At 40.3% G+C, this 25,025-nt stretch overlaps 1 protein-coding gene across 2 annotated transcripts in view; it reads right to left on the reverse strand.

Annotated features, from left to right (window-relative positions):
* dip2ca (disco-interacting protein 2 homolog Ca) overlaps window positions 1-25,025 on the reverse strand; it is a 46,158-nt gene that overhangs the window by 16,357 nt on the left and 4,776 nt on the right. The window contains exons 2-23 of one of the 2 annotated variants that reach the window (XM_057824590.1): window positions 19,068-19,139; window positions 18,579-18,683; window positions 16,883-17,008; window positions 16,567-16,815; window positions 14,983-15,105; window positions 14,765-14,911; window positions 10,365-10,484; window positions 9,941-10,138; window positions 9,786-9,877; window positions 7,884-7,994; window positions 7,432-7,665; window positions 7,242-7,344; window positions 7,113-7,177; window positions 5,203-5,296; window positions 5,013-5,132; window positions 4,498-4,612; window positions 4,291-4,430; window positions 4,079-4,215; window positions 2,368-2,576; window positions 446-560; window positions 174-375; window positions 2-102 (exon numbers count right to left, since the gene is read on the reverse strand). In XM_057824590.1, the coding sequence (XP_057680573.1) occupies window positions 2-102; window positions 174-375; window positions 446-560; window positions 2,368-2,576; window positions 4,079-4,215; window positions 4,291-4,430; window positions 4,498-4,612; window positions 5,013-5,132; window positions 5,203-5,296; window positions 7,113-7,177; window positions 7,242-7,344; window positions 7,432-7,665; window positions 7,884-7,994; window positions 9,786-9,877; window positions 9,941-10,138; window positions 10,365-10,484; window positions 14,765-14,911; window positions 14,983-15,105; window positions 16,567-16,815; window positions 16,883-17,008; window positions 18,579-18,683; window positions 19,068-19,139 (2,978 nt within the window). Of the gene's footprint in view, window position 1; window positions 103-173; window positions 376-445; window positions 561-2,367; window positions 2,577-4,078; window positions 4,216-4,290; window positions 4,431-4,497; window positions 4,613-5,012; window positions 5,133-5,202; window positions 5,297-7,112; window positions 7,178-7,241; window positions 7,345-7,431; window positions 7,666-7,883; window positions 7,995-9,785; window positions 9,878-9,940; window positions 10,139-10,364; window positions 10,485-14,764; window positions 14,912-14,982; window positions 15,106-16,566; window positions 16,837-16,882; window positions 17,009-18,578; window positions 18,684-19,067; window positions 19,140-25,025 lie in introns of both variants that reach the window. The other variant, XM_057824589.1, reaches the window with a different exon arrangement.

Below are 25,025 nucleotides of genomic sequence, written 5' to 3' on the forward strand. Positions count from 1 at the left end.
CCTGGTCGTTGTCGTCAGTCTGTCCCAAATCTCGCCCGCTAGCCTGAGCGATCCTTTTCCCCGACACCAAATTTCCCACCATCACGGAGGCGGGGCCGATCTCTGCCACACACGAACGCAGTTGAACCGTCGAGTGTACTACGCCACGCGCAATCTGCGATCGTGGGGCTCACCTGGTTGCTTCTGGCGAGGTTTGGGCAGGTTGGTGACACAAGTGTGGGGGCACATGAGGACATTGCAGGGGTGCAGCCCCCCTTCCAGGTATAACTGTTTGATTTCAGACAAGTGGATGCCGCCCAAGGGGGTCTTGGGGAGCGTGTTAGCCGGAACCAGGGCTAAGCAGAACACGCCCACGCCGTGGATGCTGTCGATGGCCTGCCACGGACCACGTTTTGAGAATTGGGACCGGTCGTTGTGTACTTTAAAGTGTGATGCGGGTGTTTACCTGCAGAACCCGACTCATCCACTGGAAGCTGTCCTCCTCCGTGGAGTCGGGCCGTTGCTCAGCCACCACCACAATCCTCTCGTCCCTCAGGACTGTGACGGAGAACACGGCTATCCTGAAATCATATAAACACTAAGTTCGGATTCGAGGTCCACCTTTTCAGCAAGAGATGAAATTATGTCGTTAAACCTCTTTCATTAGTGCTCCATTCTTGGAATTTATTAGATTTATTGTCATTCATCAGCGTTTGGCTGCTTGTCAAGAGCGAATTGCGTCGTGTTCAATGTGACTTTTAAATGGAGTGTTGGGCAAAATGGCCGTCTAAATAAAAATGTCAAATAGACCAAACAATACACAGTGATCCCTTGTTTTTCGCGGTTAATGAGGCACCTCCCCGCCATAATCGACATGCCCGAAGTAGAAGCGGAGCTTATTTACAATTTAAAAAGAAAAAAAATTGGGGTGTGTTTAATGTATTTATTCAGATTCAGCATTGGAAAGAGATACAAATAAGACTGCCCCCGCCCCCCAAAGTATAATTATACAACTGCCGTATTAAAAAAAAAACCAAAAAAACCCTGCTATATACCAAAACTACCATATTAAAAAGAACTGCCAATGGACAAAAGCCATTTTGCCATATGTCAAAACAACTGGCACGTGCTAAAACAACTGCCATTTGCCAAAATCCATTTTGCCATATGCCAAAACCCATATGTGAAAAAAAACTGCCATTTGCCAAAAGCCATTTTGCCATATGCCAAAAGCCATATGTAAAAAAAAACTGCCATATGCTAAAAAACTGCCACATGCCAAAAATCATTTTGCCATATGTCAAAAAACTGCCATATGCCAAAAGCCATATGTAAAAAAAACTGCCTTTTGACAAAAGCCATTTTGTCATATGCCAAACAAAAACTGCCATATGCCAAAAGCCATTCTGCCATATGCCCCAAAAAACTGCCATATGCCAAAAGCCATTTTTCCATATGTCACAAAATACTACCATATGCAAAAAGCCATTTTACCATATGCAAAAAAAAAACCTGCCATATGCCAAAAGCTAATTTGCCATATGTCAAAAAACTGCCATATGCCAAAAGCCATTTTGCCATATGTCTAATCCCACTTTCTGTTAATGCTCTCTCCAAATCCACTCACGCTGCTTAGAACAGCACAACACACACCCGCTAGTGTTTAACAAGCTAAACGACTCCGCGCTTTTGAATGGTAGCGCTCCCAAGCTTCTCTGGCAAGATCAAAGTAGCACCCTTGTCACTCATCGTTTACTCAACTTTACTCAACTTTAACAAGCTGCAAGAAAAGCAGCAGGTGGGAGAGTCAGAGGCTGTACGTGATCAGATCGGGACATCTGTATAAAATACTGTAATTTTTTTTTTTTTAATTGGAAAAAAAATCTGCGATGGACTGAGGGCGTGATGTTTGAAGCGCGAAGTAGCGAGGGATCACTGCACTCACATTTTCCAGTCTCAACTTATACTTATATACGCTTTTTTTCCTTTGCTGTGCATTTATTAGCTAGAGCGACTTATACACAAGTGCGACTTATACAGGTAGTCCAAAACATTATGTATATTTATGGACGGAAAGGTTTATTCTGTACGTGTGTTTTTTTTTTTAATTCGATGATATTTGGGTGGTGTGACTTACAGCATAGTCCAAAAAATACGGTATCTGTGGGCGGAATAGTTTAAATTTAAATTTGAGAAAATCTTAGTGGTGGTGCCACTTACAGTATATAGTAAAAATATCTTATTCATGAATTAATGTCTTAAAGGTTTTTTCCTTACATGTGATAAAATTTGGTGGGTGCGACTTATAGTCCATTGCGTGCTATACTGCAGCATTTATGTTAAGTGAAATAATCAAATATTTCAAATCAATAGGCTTTAGTAGCTCACCTTCCCCTGTAGACGAACTTCATCGGCTCGACTGCCAAGGCTGTAGCCACAATGTCATCGGCGTTGTGCCGCCGCCCGCTGACCATGATGAGTCCGTCCATCTTCCCCGTGATGAAGACCAGACCACCGGGTCCGATGAAGCCCAACAAGCCCGTCCGCACAAAGGCGTACTCGCTCACCAGTCCGCCGCTACCGCTCACTGGATACACCTGAAAGTGAAGGATTTTTAACCAACATGCAGTGGTAGAATGTAACGAGGTACGTTACATTCCACCTCAGATGTGTACTGCACACTCTTGTACAGTAGGTGGCGGTATGCACCTGATAGTTGCTTGTAATCTACAATGAAGCTAATTTTTTTTTTGTTTTCTTTAGCTTGTTAAACTTCTGTTTACAGTGCAGTCAATTTTATTGCATGTTTTTCGATTCTACAGTTTTACATAAAATTGAGCAGTCAATGAACTTTTTGGTTCTATGAATATTGGCTCAGACCTCTGTTTGTTACACAGGTAGTCCCTGGGTTATGACCGAGTTCCGTTCCTGCGCTGGCGACTGAAGCCAAATTTCAGAGTAAGTTGGAATTAACCCTTTAAGTACCCCTAAATCTCAAAATAACTATCCAAAAAGTCCAAAACTATTGTATTTTGTTTAATAATGGAGGGTATATCGCCAACATGTGGCAGCGTTGTGTCTGGTTGGACTGTTGCCTTGTATGACTGAGAAGCAGACTCGTATGACATGGATAAAGGACATCAGCGCTCTGGTTTGGTTTCCACATAAGGCTGTAAGTTGTTTCAGCTAATAAATGTTTTTGTATTCATTTGTTTAGAGTTACAGTTTGTGGAATTATGTGTGAGCAATTTGCCATGAGAATTGTAAATACATTCGGCAAAATCTTGTCTTGAATCTATCTTTAAATGATGAAACAGTTTTAAAACTTTGACATGTCAAAAGGAGACAGAAGGGAAATTTTAACAACTATAACGGTTGATTCACAACAATAAATTAATTGAATGTAGTTTAAAGCTGCTGATACAGAATGGGGACTGGAGTATTTTATTTACTGTTATTTTTGTATATTTGCTTACTGTTATATGTTAACTTGATACTGAAATAGTAGTTTGGTTTAGCCTGAGAGGATTTTTGAACAATTTTGGAACTAATGTACAAAACATTTGAAAAAAAAACAAAAACAAAAAAAAGGAGGGGGGTGCATCAATAATCGTTTTATAATCAAATCGGAGCCTCTGAATCGTAATCGTGATCGAATCGTTAGGTGCCCAAACATTCCCAGCTCTATTGTCAAAAGTGAAGGTAGTATAAAGCTTTAAAAAGCACAATTGCCTTTTTTGCTGTCTGTCAAGCTGAACAACTTCATGTTGAGTGAGGACAGAACATGTCATATTAATAAAGTAAAGGAAAAAATAAGATACTATGAGGTACAATAAGATATTGTTTACGCGACTCAAAAAAAAAAAAAAAAAAAAAAAAAAAAAAAAAAAAAAAAAAAAAAAAAACTACTGGAGACTCCGCTGTCGTGAAGTCAAAATCACCAAAGTCGAGACCGTCGTGACCCGAGGACTACCAGTATATAACTTTGTGCAGAGAAAAAAAATACCATTGTTTAAAAAATAAAAAATCAAACATCTTAAGCAGTGACTCACAATGTTACTCGTTACTCCTCAATTCCCATAGTCGACCAGAGACTCACCTCAAAGGTGTTCTTGGTCATGCCGGTGAGTCCGTAGTAGGACGTGCCGGTAGCGACGGCGCACACGCACAACTCGCCGATTTCATCCGTCTGACACAACTGAGGGACGCCTTCGGGCTTCACCACACACACCAGGCCTGGACGAGTCACAAAATGGCTTCTAGTGTTGAGCGAAAACTACCTATACATTCGCGGGCACAACAAACACAGACCTCCTGGCGCTACCGTGCCGACATCCTGCACGGTTAAGACAGACAAACGTTCCTCCGTGTCCACGCGTACCACCCCGTAGCTGAGACCCTGCATGGATAGCACGCCGCGACCCGGTGGTTGACTGCTGTCCTCCACCGGCCTGGAAACAAAGATTGTTGCAATAACATAAGAAATCCGCACATTTCTGTAATAACTCATCAACGTACCTCCTGATGGCGACCGTCAAAGCCTCGGGCGAGCTGGCACAAGGACAGATGACCTCCGCTCGCAGGCCTTTGGTCTGAAAGACGTTGAGGAAGGCGTCGCATGACGAGATGGACCCTGACAACAAGGCAAATCTGGTTGGAAAACTTGAGAGTTCTTACAAAGGCAAAACTAGACTAAAAGGTTTGATCGTCACACTTGGAAAGACTCAATGAGATCAATTACGCTGAGAAGTGGTTTTAATTAAAATGAGGAATAAATTATGCTGAGTTATTATGTTATAATGGGATAAAACATGAAAAGCGACAAGCTATTTATGGACCGAGACGTCTCATTTTTACAGACGAGGCAGACTTTTGTTATTTAAAAATGACTCAAATGTCTCCACATTAGACTCATTATTTAAAAATTATATTTAAAGTTTATTTTAAAAACCTTTAGCGTCTCAGTTTTTTAGTCACATTTTCATTAAATTCTTCATTTTTTGGGGTCAATTTAAAGGGAAATTTTGTCTTACAAGGGTTGGACCCGTCAGCCACCAGCAGCATTCTCAGGGAGCTCAAATTGATGTCCTTCTGGTCCTTGTGGGCCACCAGAGCCCAGTGCATGTCTCTGGACTTTACACAAGACACCTTGGCTGCAGGCGGGACGGACATCAGCATTTAATTAATTGACGGACATGAAATGAAGTACATTCTCAACCTTACCTTTGTACTGGCAGACTTTTTGGATCCACGAGAGCGGGTTGACCTTCATCAACGAGTATGGCACGCTGATCACGTGCATCATGTTCATCACACTCTGCGCACACCGGTGTATTTACAGTCACTTTCACAGATTAAGGTGCTATGAAATGCTATAGCAAGTGACTTTAAAATGATAGAAAACCATATTTTTGGTAAATGCTGAATAGAGTTACACTTGTATAGCGCAGTTCCACCTTTAAGATACTCAATGTTCTGTGACACTACTGTATATTTTCATTTACGCACTGATGACGAAGTATCAAGAGCAATATGGGCTGCAGTATCGTGCTCAAAGATACTTATACGAGGTCACCAGAAGAGGGAATCAAACCCACGACCTCTACCATTGAGCCAGGCCCCACAAAATCAATTCTGCTAGCATGCTATCTATTAGGGCTGCAGCTTTCGATTATTAAGTAATCAATTAATCTATTGAATGGTTAGTTTGAATAATCGAGTATTCGGATTAGGAACATTTAATGTGTAGCAGAATAAATTTCAGGAGATGTAAAACAAAGGCTTGCCAAGATTGCACTTAGCAAAGCTCGAGTGTTTTCTCAAACTATGCATAACTGCACCTAATATTAATAATATTAATATTATTAATTAAAATAAATTAAAATACCTGAACTTAGCTTCAAACGGTATGAAAAAATAATGAATAAGGATCGAAGTACAACAAAAGAACAATTGGCTAAATAGTAAAAGACTGCTAGTTAAAATGCTACATATCATTTAAACACATATTCCCTCAAAAATTGCTAAATTTACTTCTAAACTAAATTACAAATGCATAAACAATCATATTAGCTCAAACTAAAACTTACAACCTTATGTTGGTCTTTTTACAATGCTCTTAACATATCGTTCAAACACATATTCCCTCAAAAATTGCTAAATTTACTTCTAAACTAAAGACTTAATGCATAAACAATCATATTAGCGCAAACAAAAACTTGCAACCTTATGTTGGTCTTAACAGGGAGCACCTGGATCCAGCCATGTTAGATGAGTTATGTTATATTCACTGTTGCCACTAGAGGGCATCAATGAAACTACATGAAAACACTTTCTAAATCAACCATTACAATGCCACTCTAATTAAAGGAATTCTTGAAGCGGCAAAATTTGATTCGAAGCTTTTTTCGTATCAAATTACTCAGGTTAATCGATTAATTGTTGCAGCACTACTACTCATACTCATACTTCGATTCTGTTGCTGCAGTATGACTGTTCTGTCTTTCTGTCAACATGTGCTAGCTAGTGCAGCACTGAATCATCAATTCTGGTTGTGACATCACAACCAGAATTACAAATAGAGTGATGAATGCTTTTGGATGGAATAACTGAGTTGATAAATGACAGTGTGACATTGGTGCAGTCATTTTAATTTATTAACATGGTCACCATTTCTTAGCATCTTTGAAACAACGTCAAAGGTGCTATGAAATACGACAAAAAGCGACCTTAAATTGATAGCAGAGCATATTTTGGACACAACTAAGTGACAGAAAAGGATTAATATTGAAATTATATCCCAATTAGTCTTCCTTTCTAAAATGTCTTGGCACCGCCAATTTTTTAGTCTGCTAGCCTGCTATCCATAGGCTTTATATTCTCTGGTTGTCGTGTGAACATTCTGTCAACATGTACTAGCTAGCCTAACACTGGAAAACTAGACATGATCATCAATTTTGATTGTGATGTCACAACCAGAATTGCTGAAAAAGTGGGTGTACCCTGATGCATTGTATTGGGTAGAAATGCTAAATAACTTCCGAATTTGAATACAGAATGTGTTCTACATGTAAACTTATTGCAGTCATTTTCATTTTTTAACATGGTTACCATTTCAAAATAAAACGCTTTACCGTCAAGATCCCGTGCCACAGGCCCACATCCTTCTTAAAGTCCAAAACGTTGACGATGGTCTCAGCTGGGGACGAGAGACGTGTTCAGAAACTTTTGCGATTAGCGTGCGGTTAGCGTACGTGTCTTACCCTCTGTGTAGCAACAAGACTGAGTGAGGGCCTGGCAATGTGTGAGCAGCGCAATCCTAGTCACCGTCACGCCTAGCACGCTGCCATCCTTGCAGGTTTTATACTGAAAAAGTTTCCAGGTGAAGCCAGTTCGCGTAGGTAAGCCTCCCACATATAATGTTAGGAACAACTGTCATAACCTACAGCTCACCTCTATGTAAGCCGTATCATTGTTTGCGTCTTTGATGTGAGGGAACCAATCTCTGGGCGGCTTGGACAGGTGCTTAGATTCGGTGACGAACCACAGCAGCTTGGGCCAACCTTTGAACTGAGGGATCTCCCCCGTAGCGCTCTTGGGGAGCCCCTTATGACAGGCGTCGCTGGTTAGCGCCACGGTGACGCCGCAGCTTCCCAACAGGAATCCAATCTGCTGACTTCCTGCGTCCTACGAGACCAAAAGCATGCGTTAATGTGATTTTCTAGAACTGTTCAGTTCTTTCTCATAGCCGCAAAAAAACAACTTCTCGCGCCGACTAGCTTAAATGCTGCGTCGGCGCGAGCTGTTTGTCCATCTGTGGCGCATGTGTGATTTGACATAAGTGGGAAGAACGGTTACCACAGCGACACTTTCCGAGAGGCTTTTTTTAAACGGCATGTTATTACCTTGCGGCTGAGAGGCACCTCTATGGGAACCGGGACCACCTCGGCTAGCAGGCAGCCGTAGAACGCCACCACGAAGGCCACGGGGTCATTGTTGGGGAATACTAGGGCCACCTACAGGAATGAGAAGGGTGAGAAATTACTTTTAATAGCGCTGAATCGGAGGTGTCAAACTCATTTTGTCGGCCAAGGTATGTTAATGGTTAAAATGTGTGTTGCTGCCATTGACTGTGCTAGATTTCCAATTCCTCCCCGTCAAAACGGTTTGGTAAGATACAGCTGCCATGATTGAATAGTCGATTAACAAATGAAACTACAATTATAATTTTTATCAATAATTATTATTACATTATAATTATTATATTATAATTAATTTGATCGTAGATGAATCATTCAGAGACTTTTTTAACCACAAAATTGTTTAGAACTTTTTATTTTATTTTATATTTTTATAAGTGGAAAAACAGTAAATATTTTGTTTTTAAAATTGTTTTAAAGTTTTTGGTTTCATTTGTTAAAAAAAAACATGGCAAAACATAACTTTTCACTTCTAAGCTATTTATTAATTTTTCATTTTTATCTTATTTATTTACAATTTTTAATTAAAAAAGGGGGCAAAAATAATAATTCAAAAAACAAAAAAAAAGGTGGAATAAACTAAAACTTTTTTTTTAATTATGGGATTCGATTAAAGAAGGGAAGACATTTGTATTGTTTTCATTTTGATAAATTGTCCTTTTTTTCTGGATTACAGAAATGTTATTTTAGAGATAAAAACAAAAAAGGAAAACTAAAAAAAAATCTCTTTTTAATTTTAAGATTTAATTAGAAAAAAATAAAACAAAGCGAAGGAAAACACAGTAAACATTTCATTTACATTACAGGTAGTCCGCGGTTACGACGTACTGGACTTTACAACGTCGGAGTCTCGTCCGTCATTTGTCTCCAGTCATTTTTTTTAGTACCTTATTGTACCTCAAAGTATCTTATTTTTTTCTTCACTTTATTATTGTGACATGTTTTGTCCTCACTAAATTTGATGTTGTTCAGCTTTACCGCAAGGCAATTGAGCTTTTGAAGCTTTTTACTTCCTTCACTTTTGACAATTTGTGAAGCTGTAACACACGTATGTACACTTAGTTTAAAACGACCCGCATTTTAACAATAAAACACTTGATACAAAACAATTAGTGTACAAATGTCCAACTAGTCTGATCAATATATACATTTAGTAGCTTAAATTACCTAACAAAAGTCCGCTAGCTTAAATGCTAAGAATGCTAACGTATTTACAATTCTCATAGCAAATCGCTCACACGTAACTCCACAAACAGTAGTTGTAAACTTAATTACAAATGCATACACAAACATATATTAGCTGAAACAACTTACAGCCTTATGTGGGCCAAACCAGAGCGCAGCTATCCTTTATCCATGTCAAACGTCTGAGTCTGCTTATCAGTCATACAAGGCGACAGTCCAGCCAGACCCAACGCTGCCACCAGAGGGCAGTGTATCCCCCATCATTAAACAAAATACCGTACAATACTATTGGGACTTTTTGGATAGCTATTTTGGGGTACTTAAAGGGTTGATTCCGGTTTGCGCAGAAATTCGGGTTACTTCGCGAGCGTAGGAACAGAACTCGTTCGTAACCCTGCAACCAACCGTATACATTATGATTTATCTGTTATTTATCTTGCTAAAAACTGTAAATAACCTGCAATTTCAGGACTCAAGAAATTTTATTTTAATTCTATTTTCAAGAACAACATAAATTTGATGTACATGACTCAGTTTGACGGACCACACAACATGATAAGACGGGCCAGATCTGGACCCCGGGCCACCGATTTGACACCTGTGCTCTAAACGATATGTGTAACATGGCTATGTAGCACTTACCCTGTCTCCAGGCCGCACCATGGGCTCCTGCTTGCTACCCAGTTTGTGGAGAATGTTGTAGGCCAGTTTGATACTGCGTGACCAAAGCTTTCCTGAACAGACACGCATGCATGAAGTGAGCTTGCAGTGGCTACAAGGGGGAAGCGAGCGCTTACCGTAGGTGAGGACATAAAGGGGCTTGCCAGCCGTGTCCAGGCTTGTGAGGCAGGGGGCTTTCGGGGATATGGTTCCCCAGCGTTGGAGGGCAGCCTCCAGCGAAGGCGGCCAGTTGGTGACCACGCCCAAGGCGTCGCCTCGCACCAGCAGCATCTCCGCTCCCTCGGGACGTGGCTGATTGGGGTCCGGCTGTTGGACTGGACGGGAAGTGACGTTATTCAGCAGTACTTTTGTGCTGACTTCAATATTTTGTTGCATTTTTAATTAAAAATTAACTTTTTTTTTTAAAAACATTGACTGCCTCCAGAAACATTCACACATTTTTACAATTCCAAAATCATGTCATCTCATCATGTCTGTAAACGATGAATTCATTATCAAAATAATTCAATCGTCAACTATTACGAGTTCCCGACTTCTTACCTTCCAAGAGTTCGTCAAAGTCATCGACGAAAAACTCTCGTAGAGGTGGCCGGCGAGGTTGCTTGAGCGTGTTGACGAGCTGCTGAATCTTGGCCGACACGCGACTGCTGACCGGAACGCCTGCCGAGCAAAAAACAAATAAGATGTGAGTCGCGCTGTCACATCGCTGGCCTCGTGTCAATCTGTCACGATGCGCGGAAAAACTTCATCCTACTGTTGTCACCATATGAAAATTGAAAAAGATTTTTTCGAAAAATACTCAATACTACTGTTACTGAAATTATGATTTAATACTAGAGAACTAAAACACAGATAAAAAAAAACCAAATATTTTTTTATGAACTCTTTTAGTGTTTCTTCATTAGTGGTCCTTGATATACATGTGCCGATTACCTGTTTTAAGGTATAGCGTGGTATGAAAACTAAGCTTGAGAACGATAAACCGATACGACCGGATATCTACCGGTGAGAGATACAGCTGTATCGATAGTAAAGTTACCATTCGACAGTAATTAGCCATTAAATATTCAATGAACCGATAGTAGAGATAGAATTCGGCTATCGCGAGCACAAGAATCGGCTTCTAATGCCTAGTTCAATCCATTGCTTAATATGATAATAATTTAGCTTTTACCTCACATGCTGCGCTTGTGTCATTCACCACACACCGCACTTAGATTGTGACCGCCGTCATGGTTGCCTCAACTTCCCATTCATTTCGGCTGAACCGCTAGTAGTCGCCGTCATTACCCGATCGTCACGGGCGTGTCATAACAACACGAGAGCTAACAAAACCACTGTAACGCACGCTCCGTAGAGTTTTCTTCACAGCCCAAAACGAAACTAGTAGTGGCAACGAAGCAACATGCTAAAACAATGGACAGTTTGCGCACCACGCCAGCGACGTGCAGCGATTGGTTTTCAACGCACCCAGTAAAACAAAAGTCGGACTTTGAAGTGACAAAGGCAGCCAGATCTGTTCGCATGGGACAGAGCTAGTGTGAAGTGGTACAGAGATCGTGAGTTTTTAACCCTGAAAAATAACCCACTACAATGGTGGAAAGGGCAGCACGATCTGCTGGAGATATTGTTTCCACGAAACGCAGTCTATTTAAACATGAACATGTGGATCAGTTGATCTTCCTCATGAAAAATCTGCCCTTCAAAAGAGCTATAGACAGTGATGAGGAATAAAAAAATGTGGACGCACAGGGATAAGTGAATGACTTTGCTGTGTATAAGGTTAAAGTAATGATTATAGACCTGTCCGTCAAAAAATGCCATGTTTTTATTCCCCCAGTTATACCAGTGGTAAAGCATAATTCATTATTTATTTATGATAACACTAACAGGTTTAATTCTTTTTTTTTCAAGAGCTGCTGCATATAATATTTTTTGCTTGTAAGATGTTTACGTTGAAAGTTTGCACTCAAATTACTTACCTATTGTGTTCAAAACACCAGGAAATACAGTAATTAAATTACTGCACTTTATTGTTGTCTGTAACTGGAGTTTTATTGTATTATCAATCCCATCCAACGAAATGACGGTCATATAGTAAGCCTTTTTTTTTTTTTTATCCTAAAAAAATAAAACATAACATTGGTATGAAATTTTGTTGTTTAATTTTGCTATTAAAAAATGTGGTCTTTTTTTATAGTTTTAAAATACTGTGCGAACACACACAACAAATGTTTACTATCGTATCGTTTTCACTCTGTATCGAACCGTATCGTTCTTAAACTGTATCGAATCGTATCGAATCGCTCGGCCTTAAAAATGTTATCGTTTTTTAATCGAATCGTAACCTGTGTATCTAGATACATATCGAATCGGCTTCATGCCAGAGATTCCCAACCCTAATGAAAACACCAAGGTTTCAAAACCACAAAAATTTTCTGTCTTACAGTCCCTAAGATATTAGCTACTTTTTGTGTCCAAAAAATGCATGGAGAAATCCCTTGCTTGCAGCTGCAAGGATCAACCCTCCCCCACCTGTTGCTGCTCAGTGTCAGTGAGTCAGCTGTGCTACACAATGGCTGGAGGAGGTTAAACTCAGAATTTTTTTTCCCCATCGAAGAAAACAAAATCGCTGGTATGGGAATAATTTTGTCTACAGAAAAGTTACAGACAGCCGCGGCTTAGAGTAGGAGGGCCAACCAACATATTTGCGGAGGGTGGCTGCCTAGGAGGCAGTACCTCTAATATGATTTCGCATTAAGTTAAAGTGCATACGACAGGATAAAAAAAAGTCTTAAATAGCATTACTATGTGAATTTGAATCATATTTTGAGACAATTCGACTATATACAACAATTTGGCAAAGCGCAGATGACGAGAAATTAGTCTTTTAATCCGCCGTTTACCCACGTCTACGCTCTAGCGTCCCCAACAGGAGGATGACGTCGGCCGGGTAATGGTTTTATTTGATTTACAATTCAACCCATTGAAGGGAATTATTCAGAACGAGGAAAACGCGCCGAAGAGAGCCGCAAAATGTCATTGTTTCAGTCTCTCTACTCCAATATTTTACAGGATATTCTTTTTATCCAAGTATTTCCCCCAATTGCTAAATAAATGGTATGGTCATTACAAATAGCAGTCTTGTGCTAAATGTAATATGAAATAATAAAAATGCATTTATTTAGTACGACATGGCAAAATTACCCCATAATGGTCAAAACCTTCGACTTCACCTTTACTGTCGCACTTCCCGAACTATATTTTATGCCACCGTAGTTAGTCAGGCTTTTGTCATTTCCCTCCCCCAGCTTCGGAGAATGTAAACAAACCAAAAGGCGTGACAGCTAGCCGACATGCTAACCCGAACCGAGTGACGTCTCAAAGTCTTATTTTCGCTTTTCGAAGCGAAAAATCACACAAAACTAGCCCTGGTCATCTCAAACGGTGGTGGGGTTGTCGATTGTCTTTGCCGATCGGCAACCCGCCCGGCGGCGAGCAAGTTTCAGCTCGTTCCCCTGCGACTACCAACAGGAGAGCTCTCCAGGGAAGCAGCTGGAGAGTACTGCCGGACAAACCGGCCGACATCGGAGGAGCACGTTGCTGCCACATGGTCAACACGAATATGGTGTAAAATAACGCTTTACTACACGGCAAAGACGTAAACAGAGACCGGCGTGAAGTTGTTGTGCAGCTAACATGGCACATGTTCCTCCATGATCAAACGTAAGTAAATAGTCCTTTATTTAAAGAAAATTTGTAGTGTTTACTTTGTAATCGCTGTATTCCCGGCTATTTTTAACACCAAGTTGCGATTTCTGATGGGGCTGAAAATTTGACAGAACACCGGGCACATGAAGAGGGCAATAAGCCGAGTATAGCGCTCTCCCGGCGGGGGTGTGTGTGCGACAAGCTGCCGGTTGTCGGCCGAGTGGCATTTTCTGTGGACAATCAGCCACAAAATGCAAGCCACCTCTGTATTAAAACGTGTGCCATGATCCCAGTATTTGACATATTACAAAATACGATGTTTACTCACTTCCTCATAAGTCCAATGGTCCCACAGTAGAAGGGCTTGTTTTGGCCAATATCCGCTGTGAACGGGAACCTTTTGAAACCCAAAAAGGCTCACACGCCTCTCCCTGGTGCGGCAATAATTTTCTGCAGCCATTTGACTGGCGTGATGCGAAAAATGAATGAATTAACCCGCAAAAACAGCTGAATCCGCAGTCTATCTGCATGCTATAAAGCAGTACTGTATTGTGAGATGCTGACCCTGATGACATCACATTCACGTTTATCCTAAACCCGAGACTGAACCCGGAAGTCACTCATTTTCATGGCGCGGGATTAAAAAATTGAATATATAAAACGATCGCTTCCACACACATCCAAGCAGTCCATTTCATTCACGAGCCGCATGAAATATGAAATAAACCTGCTTTTTGGTGTCAAACGCCCTTTAAAGGTTAGTAAACAAGGTCATGAACATTTCCCACCAGCTACGAGAGTTAACTCCAGTGTGTTTAGTGTGTCTAGCGGTGGTAAAACGTGGTGTTTTTTTCTCTCTGGCAACTGTCTGTGTTGAGAAAGAGTGTGTGTACAATGTAAGCATGATGCGAGTCATACACACGTGCTTTTTATGGAAAATAATTGGGAGGATTAGCCTAAGTGCCTTTGATGGCGTTAAGACGTCCAATTCATTTTGATTGAGAGAGGCGAACGAATGAATTGGACGTCTAGCGCTGTTAATGGCAGCTAATGAGTTAACTAGTAAAATGCACAGCTAAAGTAAAAAAAAAAAACTAATATAACAAATGACAACAAGTTTCTGGTGCAAAAACTATAGTTTGTTAATCAAAGCTGTAGCCAGATACAGCATTTCAGTATCGATACTTTTGACAAGCCTAGTTAGTACAGACACCAAATACAAGACTTACCATCGCCGGTCTCCATTCGCTCGGCGTTTCCGTACTTTTGCGTGTTACGGGCGATAGTACCCATGTTGGACATGGGATGCCGCTCCGTGTGGGAGTGAGGCGAGTCTGACGAATAGCCCGTTACGTCCGGCGGGCCTGAGTGGTTTTCTAAAGTACGGGAAAGAATTTTTTTAGTTTATTTTGGAAAGAATTTTGGGAGATTTCAAGTGCCAACGTACCGTCAGACTCCAGCGGTGGCGGCCAAAGCATGTCGGAGCCGAACTCACACGACCGCCGCAAAGATCCGCCGTTCTCAGCGACGCTCAGCGCTCCTTTCCTCTTTAAAGACAGGTGTCCGATACCTGCCATTTCCAAAAAATCTCTCAGTCGTAGTCAGAAGTGCGTAGTAACACGTTACATTTACTCCGTTACATTTCATGGAGTAAGTATGGAGAAAAAAGTACTTAAGAAAAAACGCTACTCTTATTTCGGGCTTCATTAGTCGTTACTTTTTGCCTTTTGACTTTATTTTTCCAGCTCGGTGGCTCTAGCAGTTTCAACGATAAGATATAAATTAGGGCTGTCAAACGATTAAAATTTTTAATCGAGTTAATCACAGCTTAAAAATTAATTAATCGTAATTAATCGCAATTCAAACCATCGATAAAATATGCCATATTTTTCTGTAAATTATTGTTGGAATGGAAAAATAAGACACAAGACGGATATGTACATTCAACATACCGTACATAAGCACTGTATTTGTTTAAATCAACAAGATGGCATTTACACTATTAACATTCTGTTAAAGCAATCCATGGATAGAAAGACTTGTAGTTCTTAAAAGATAAATGTTAGTACAAGTTATAGAAATTTTATATTAAAACTCCTCTTAATGTTTTCGTTTTAATAAAATTTGTAAAATTTTCAATCAAAAAATAAACTAGTAGCTCGCCATTGTTGATGTCAATAATTACAAAGTGCTCATGGTGCTGAAACCCATAAAATCAGTCGCATCCAAGCATCAGCAGAGGGCGACAAAACACAAAAAAAACACAAGTAACAAGTCGACAAGACACTGTGCTGTCATTTTAATCTGTTTGAGCGGGGCATGTGCGCTAAATGCGTCAAATATTTTAACGTGATTAATTTAAAAAATTAATTACCGCCCATTTACGCGATAATTTTGACAGCCCTATATATATATATATATATATATATATATAAATATATATATATATATAAATACAGTCACATGACCACACACAAGATTGCAGTTGCAAGTCCTATGATCACGCCGGTGTAATCAGTCAATTGGCGTCTTAAAAGCTCTGTAAATAATAAACCATTTGCGACAGAGCGGTGCCGTCAACATTAGTTGAAAGTGCCAATTTTAAACTCGTTCCCGGTTTTTATTTGGCACCGATAGACCATGGAAAACCGGAGGTATGATCGTTTTAAATTCATGGTAGAAAATATGCTTATCTGTGTACGAGTGTACACTACGGGGCACTCGGTTTCCTGTATATTTTTCCAGTCGGAATTTTATGATTTTGGTGTATTTTTTTGGCCTTATTAAGTCATTAATAGGAAATAGAAAAGATGACGTCGTTCAGAGAAAAAAATACCATTGTTTTAAATGTAAAGTACTTGAGTAGTGTTCTCACCGAATACTTTTTTTACTTATACTTAAGTGAATCTTTCGGATTTTTACTTAAAAAATATTATTTTGAAGTAACGCTACTTTTACTGGTGTAAAAATGTTGGCTACTCTACCCACCTATAGTGGTAGTTTTAGCGAAATGGGCATGTTTTTGTCCTACCGTGATGCGACGGCACAAGGTGCGCCGGCCCCATGTGCGCCAAGTGGGCCAAGTGCGAGATGTGCGCATGGGCGAGGGAGTCGGCCAGTCGCCCGGCGTTGCCGCTTCCGCCGCTCTGCGTTGACGAGGAGGAGGAGGACGTTGAGCCCAGGTGAGCCGGACCAAGCTGGGACGGGCGGCCCATCCAGTGCTCGGCGCCCGACATGTCATCACATGGGCCCGCCTCCTCCTCCGAGCCCGAAGAGGAGTCTGAGCACAGGGGCGACAGGCCTAGTGAGGGTCAGCTAGGTGCTCGTCGCGAATGCAGTACGCTCACCTGGCGGCGTGTAGGCGTCCATGGAGGTTTGGACCACCAGGGAGCGACGTTTGGACGGCATGGGGACCGCCACTTTCCGCTCCACGTGGCGAGCTAGCACGGCTTGGACCGCTTCTGTGTGTACGTCTGAGACAGAGACATATTCAACGTATTTACATGCATTGCTGATGTCGGACATCCCCATGCTTTAGATTTTTTTTATGTTAAAAAGAAATACTTTCATGTAAGTAACTTTCAGCATCAACATTGACACTAAAACATGAAAAGTTCATTTAAATAAGTCACGTTTAAAAGTGACAACGTTCATATTAATGTACCAATTTCCATTAAAATGTCGCATTTTCACAATTTAACGTGACAAGTTTGACATAAAAAACAAGTTTCATGTTAAAAAGTGACAATATTCACGCTGAAATATGACATTCCCACATTACAAGTTTCACGTTAAATAGCGACAACTTACTTTAAAACACGAAAAGTTTCACATTAAACAGCGACAACGTGGACGTTTAACCACGACAACTTTCGCGATAAAATGCAACGAGTTTCACCTTAAATGGTTACAACGCCAACATTAAAACGCTATAAGTTTCTCATTTTAAAAACTGACAACTTCAGTAAAAAATGTCGCAACTTCACAAACAAACGTGATAAATTCCACGTTAAAAACTACGAAGTTTCTCGTGTGAAATGAAAATATTTATATTGAAGTGACAATGCTACAAGTTTCACGCTAAATAGTGACAACGCTAACGTTAAAACACGAAAAGTTTCACATCAAACAGCAACAACGTTGAAGTTTAACCACGACAACTTTTCTTTTAAAATGCAACGTTTCACATTAAATAGCGACAACGCTAAGTTTAAAACACATACCTTGAACAGCTTTACATTAAAATATCTCAATTCCAAAATTTTACATGCTAAATTTCACGAAAAAAACATTTTCACATTAAAATATGTCAACTTTTACTTTAATGAGGAAAATGCAACAACTTTCACGTCATATAGCGACACCACTAACATTAAAACACATAACAACAAGAACTTTACTACATTAAAATTTCGCAATTTCACGATTTAGCATGCCAAATTTTACGGCTTCATGTTATAAAAACAATTTTCGTGTTAAAAAATGCCAACATTCACATTTAGAAGCAGACTAGCATTAAATTGCAACAAATTTCACGTCAAATAGCGACACCACTAACATTATAACAGATACTGTACCTTGAACAACTTTACATTGAAATGTTGCAATTTCACAATTTAACATGCTAAATTTCATGTGAAACCAGAATCTTCATGTTAAAAAAAAAAAAAAATTTCACATTAAAAAATGCCAACTTGCACATTAAAAAGCGAATAATTTAACATTATAATGCAACAAATTTCACACCAAATAGCGACAACGCTAACTTTAAAACATAGATTTAACAACTTCGTTAAAAAGTCAAAATTTCATGATTTAAAACGCTAAATATCTTTTTTTTTTCATTAATTAATTAGTTTTGACATTAATAAATGCCAACTTTCACATTAAAAAGTCAACTTTTACATTTAAGTTTCACGTTATATAGCGACAACTTTATGTTAAAACAACGACATCTTTCATATCCATTTGAACTGGGCGGGTGTCAACCTTCCCACTTCAAATGGATTGGACCTCTATGCAAGTCAAATGGCAAGCAATTACCTGACCGGTAGCGTTCGTCTCTGGTGCCCGACGTCCGCCGGCGGTGGAAACGGGCGGCAGAAGGCGGGCCCAGCGGAACCCGGTGGGACATGGGACCTTCCATCCCTGTAGAGAGCATCACGAAAATGGACACACAGACATACACCATCGTACGAACGACACAGAATTTGCCAACACCAGGAGAGCACAACGCAAAAAATATAACAAAAAAACAAAAAATGAAGATGATTCATCAGAAAAATATCATTTTTCTGTTTCAAATGATGTGATCAATCAAAATCTCCAAAGGAATGTGATCAGTAAAGTAAAAAGGTGATTGGCTGTCGAGCAGGCCCAAGCTGAGCTCCAGGGAGCGCGTCGCCGACTTTAGCTTAAGAAAGCGCCGTCGTATTTTTGTGGTGATTGCCAATCCATCGGTCTACGTGACTTGAATCATTTTTTTGTATTTGTTAATTATTCTACATTTGCTGTGTGAAGCGGCTAAATTACCTCCGGCATGTGGAACAAACGCTCTGATCAGCTTGGACCTCTTCTTCTCATAACCCTTCTGAGTGATGTCGCCTGCAAACACACACAGAGCGTCTCGGCCAATCAGTGACTGGTGTCGGGGTCAAAGGTGACGATGAAGAATGGACCACGCCGGATACGCTAGCTCATCCGGACAAAATGAATTGGGCGTTCAACGCCATCAATTCAAATGGATATGAAAAGAATAAAACTAAAAGAATTATGAAAATCGGCCGATCAAAGCATTTTAAAATGATATCGGATAATTTTGACATCTGTTTTAGGCCAATATGCTTGTTGCCTTCAAATTAAAAGTAGACGCATGCAGCCTTTTTACAAGGGTTGGTCACAGCTTAGAACAGCAGTTATGCTAATTGACCATTAGATGTATCAAAAATAAGGTTCTTGGGATTTGTTATGTGAGCATCATTATTAAAGAATCCAGTGGGGCATCACAATACAATTAGCCATAATATGCTAAGTCCATGACCGCATATATCAGTATCGGACTGATATCAGCAATGGATTTTTGGAGTTGAACAATATCAAGATATCAGTTAAGGAGGTATGATCGGACAACTCTAACACATTTTTTTTTCAAATTCATAAATTTTTAAATAAAAAAAATAAATCAAATTGGACATCTAAAAAAGGAAATACCTTTATTAAATGAACTCACTCATTACCATTAACAGTGAGTGGCATTTGAGATGGGATTGAGTAACCAGGTTTCCCTGCTATTGACGGCGCTAGATGTCCGATTCACTTTGATTGAAAGGGATGGTAGCGCCGTCAATGGCAGCCAATGAGTTCAAATAAAAGAAACAGTTAAAATCAAATACAATTGACATCTAGTTTCACTGGAAGTACTTTCGTAAACTGAAAATTCCTTAAATAGAGATGCGTTTTCCATGTAAATGCCTTAATCTGTTCCGAGCCCCCCAAAATCCAGATATCTTTTATAAAACGTAAAAATGCATCAAAACATGCAACAATTACGTGTTACAATTAAATTGTTGCACAATAAAGATAAAATGAGATTTATGAGAAATTTGAGAATTATGGCTTCCTAATGTTCTGGTAATGTGCCGATGGTAGATGTATTAAACTAAACATGGGTTGCACAGGCGACCGAAAAAAAACGTTTGGTCGCAATGCTTAGCGGGAGGGAGGTGTGAGAGGCTGAGTGGACTCACTCAATAAAGCATTTAATACAGACAAGCTTTTTCCTATGTTATTCTTGTTTTAAAAAATACTTCACATTACGAAGGCTGCACAGTGGTTAGCACATCTACCTCACAGTTGTGGGATCGTGGGAGCCCTTCCTGTGGGGAGTTTTCATGTTCATGTTCTTCCCCTTGCCTGCGTGAGTTTTCTCGGGGTTTCTGTTGATTGAACACTCCAAATTGTCTGAAGGTGTGTGTGTGTGTGAATGGTTGTGTGTCTATATGTGCCCTGCAACTGGCTGGCAACCAGTTCAGGGTGTAACCCGCCGTCTGCCTGGAGTTAGCTGTGATAGGCTCCAGCACCCTGGCGACCCTCGTGAGGAGGATGAATAAATGAATGAATTATATTAAATGTATAGAGAGTGATTAAAAGTATGGCGTTGAAAGTCATGCAATGAAAAATGTGTGGGCGCCTAAATTTTGTGCTGGTGCACCTTAAAGGGATCCATGGATAGAGAGACTTGTAGTTCTTAAAAACTAAACGTTATTATTAAAGATGTCCCGATCGATCGGGTCCAATCACGCCATTTTCAAAGTATCGGAATTGGCAAAAAAATATCGGACATGCGTTTTTTTAATATATATATATTTTAATTAAATCGTTTTCTAATTGTATTTAACGTTACAGACAAAATGTCTCACATTCATCCAGAGTCTTTAGTTTTGGCTTAAAGTAGGGCTATCAAATTTATCGCGTTAACGGCGGTACTTAATTTTTTTAAATTAATCACGTTAAAATATTTAACGCATGCGCTGCACAACCCACTCACGCATTGTCGCGTTCAATCTATAATGGCGCCGATTTACTTATATATAGAGCTAAAAGGCAGCGTAAAATGAGTAGAGTGAATTTTAGCAGTCTTTGGAGCGTTTTTTTAATTGGCTAAAGCCTTAAAATCCCTCTCTCAACAATTAGAAATATCGTGGGGAAGCAATGTGGAGAAGAAAGGTAGTAGTTAATCTTTTTCTTTACACCCTATGTTAGTTTCCAACGCAGAGAAGATATATCAATCGGTGCCACTATGCACAGTCATGGTTGCACTTCCCATTATGCATTTGGGCAGAACATTTAAATGGCTACATTATCATTTACTAAAAGCTCAACAAATACACTAGATGGCAATATTTAGTCACAATATACAAAGTCACATTTATCCTTTAAGAATTACAAGTCTTTCTATCCGTGGATCCCTCTCACAGAAAGAATGTTAATAATGTAAATGCCATCTTGAGGATTTATTGTCATAATAAACATATACAGTACTTATGTACTGTATGTTGAATGTATATATTCGTCCGAGTTTTATTCATTTTTTTCTTAATGCATTGCCAAAATGTATATGATCGGGAAAAATTATCGGGAATGATTGGAATTGAATCGGGAGCAAAAAAAAAAGCAATCGGATCGGGAAATATCGGGATCGGCAGATACTCAAACTAAAACGATCGGGATCGGATCGGGAGCAAAATAACATGATCGGAACAACCCTAGTTATTATGAGTTCAAATAATTTGATATTAAAACCTCTCTTTATGTTTTGGTTTTTATACAATTTGTAAAATTAGTTTAACTTATAGGTCGCCATTGTCGCAGGGTGATGAAGTCACTGGGTTACGCTGCCGAGCTTCCAGAGTATGACTCTTGCGACATAAACATGTCATCTGTTCAATCCTTTCAATTTGAACCCGAGAGTAACATTAATGAGCATGACAGAACTATCGTTCTTTCACAAAACGAGCAGCAAAAGCAAAATGAACAGGAAAGATGAGATGAGACGAGAGTAGGAAAAAAAAAGTGGTCTGCCAAAATGTGCTACACTGGCGAAACGTCCAACAGGAGGCGAATTTGACACCCAACGTACTACCGTGCACTGTCCGCTTCTTTTGTTTAGATGCATACAGACAGAACATGGTAAAGATGCCTTAAGAAAATATCTAAATATAGCAATATCAAATAAGGATGGTTTAAATACGCTACGTGACTAATGTGGTCAAAAGATCAACAATCTGCTTTAAAGCCACCACGAGAAAAGTATGAGAGGGAAACACATGCAAAAAGTCTTTTAAGCAATGAAAAGGTCATAAAAGACTCAATAAAAACACAAATAGTAAGTACACGCTGCTTTTAACCGTTATGCGCATGTGTTGGACGTCTAGCTGTGTAAAAGGAATTGCAGAACACCATTTTGTCTAGTGACAGTGAAACACTATGTCATCACCCTAAGCGTCCATAAAACATGGCGCCTTATGTAGGTCAAAACGTACTAAATAGTATAGATTTTTGAACCAATGGTAATATTTTATGTGTTTCTAACAACATATTTGAGTAAAAGAGAACAATTGTGGCTTATTAGAGCCTACAAGTCTTTAAGTCCGAGGTTCACTTTAAGAAAAAAGTTAGGCGCACCACTGCAACCAATGCAAAACAAACGTGTAGAGTTTTGGCAATATATACGTATATATACACTCACCGGCCACTTTATTAGGTACACCATGCTAGTAACGGGTTGGACCCCCTTTTGCCTTCAGAACTGCCTCAATTCTTCGTGGCATAGATTCAACAAGGTGCTGGAAGCATTCCTCAGAGAGTTTGGTCCATATTGACATGATGACATCATACAGTTGGTGCAGATTTGTCGGCTGCACATCCATGATGCGAATCTCCCGTTCCACCACATTCCAAAGATGCTCTATTGGATTGAGATCTGGTGACTGTGGAGGCCATTTGAGTAGAGTGAACTCATTGTCATGTTCAAGAAACCAGTCTGAGATGATTCCAGCTTTATAACATGGCGCATTATCCTGCTGAAAGTAGTCATCAGAAGTTGAGTACATTGTGGTCATAAAGGGATGGACATGGTCAGCAACAATACTCAGGTAGGCTGTGGCGTTCCAACGATTGGTACCTAGGGGCCCAAAGAGAGCCAAGAAAATATACCCCACACCATTACACCACCACCACCAGCCTGAACCGTGGATACAAGGCAGGATTGATCCATGCTTTCATGTTGTTGACGCCAAATTCTGACCCTACCATCTGAATGTCGCAGCAGAAATCGAGACTCATCAGACCAGGCAATGTTTTTCCAATCTTCTATTGTCCAATTTCGATGAGGTTGTGCAAATTGTAGCCTCAGTTTCCTGTTCTTAACTGAAAGGAGTGGCACCCGGCATGGTCTTCTGCTGCTGTAGCCCATCTGCCTCAAAGTTCGACGTAATGTGCGTTCAGAGATGCTCTTCTGCCTACCTTGGTTGTAACGGGTGGTTATTTGAGTCACAGTTGCCTTTCTATCAGCTCAAACCAGTCTGGCCATTCTCCTCTGACCTCTGGCATCAACAAGGCATTTCCGCCCACAGAACCGCCGCTCACTGGATATTTTTTCTTTTTCGGACCATTCTCTGTAAACCCTAGAGATGGTTGTGCGTGAAAATCCCAGTAGATCAGCAGTTTCTGAAATACTCAGACCAGCCCCTCTGTCACTAACAACCATGCCACGATCAAAGTCACTCAAATCACCTTTCTTCCCCATACTGATGCTCGGTTTGAACTACAGGAGATTGTCTTAAACCATGTCTACATGCCTAAATGCACTGAGTTGCCGCCATGTGATTGGCTGATTAGAAATTAAGTGTTAACAAGCAGTTGGACAGGTGTACCTAATAAAGTGGCTGGTGAGTGTATATCGCAATGTTAATTTTTTCCAATATTGTTCAGGCCGATACCAAACACAGCTACTCAAGTTATCTAGTGAAAAATCTTTCAGTTTTAATATCACAATATAATATCGCAATATATCGCATACCCCCCCAAAAATCGCATTGATAGTTTTTTTCCCAATATCGTTCAGGCCTAGCACGATCGGCCCGATTGCCAATCACATGATTAGACCAGGGACATCCCCAAAATAAACTCTTTTCTTCTTCTATTATTCTTCTTTTTACCATTACTTATTTGGGGTCCAAAGTGAATAAAAGTTAATAAACTCATGCAAAGCTGCCGGAACACCTCATGACTAATGAAGAGGACGCTGGGATACACACATGCACATACAGTAGAGGTCCCTCTTAGTCAATTGGATGCCAGGAAGACGCTAGGCAATAGCCGAGCAGCTATATGTATGTTACGTTCAGAGTAGCAGCCCGTACTGTTTTTTTGCTTTCGGATCCTGAAATTTCTTTCGTAACAAGAGGCGATTTTTCCTGTTGAGGTGTGTCATAAGCTGAAAATTCTGTATGTAGAGGTACCACTGTATCAGGATTTTGGACTTTTAGGTTGCCTCTGTGAGAAGCCCTCCTCCCTCCCGCCACTCAGCGAGCCCCAGGGTCCGACTAACAGCGCTAATACAGCTAATTCCTCCGCTTGTACTCCATTAAACGCAGCGCTCGACTAATTATTGATCGGCTGACTCCGGGACAACACAAAACCGCTGTTAATAACTACACGGCAGTGAGAGTAGAAGCAGCGCCGTCCGTATATCATCAAAATAAAAGCCAAATACATCATTTGACTACACAAAGCGGCCAATGATAGCACGCAGACATCTGGACGCGATGCGCTCGGCTTTGATCGGCTACAAAAACATCCTTCTTTGGTTTCACGCAGCCAGCGGATCCAGGGGGAGAAGCCATCTTCCACCGACGGCGCAGTGGAACAGGGAGGGAGTTGCCTAGCAACGCTCCAGAGATCGGACGGCCATCTTGGATGTGGGCCGTC

The sequence above is a fragment of the Corythoichthys intestinalis genome, chromosome 20 (assembly GCF_030265065.1).
Source record: "Corythoichthys intestinalis isolate RoL2023-P3 chromosome 20, ASM3026506v1, whole genome shotgun sequence".
NCBI classification, from domain to species: domain Eukaryota; kingdom Metazoa; phylum Chordata; class Actinopteri; order Syngnathiformes; family Syngnathidae; genus Corythoichthys; species Corythoichthys intestinalis.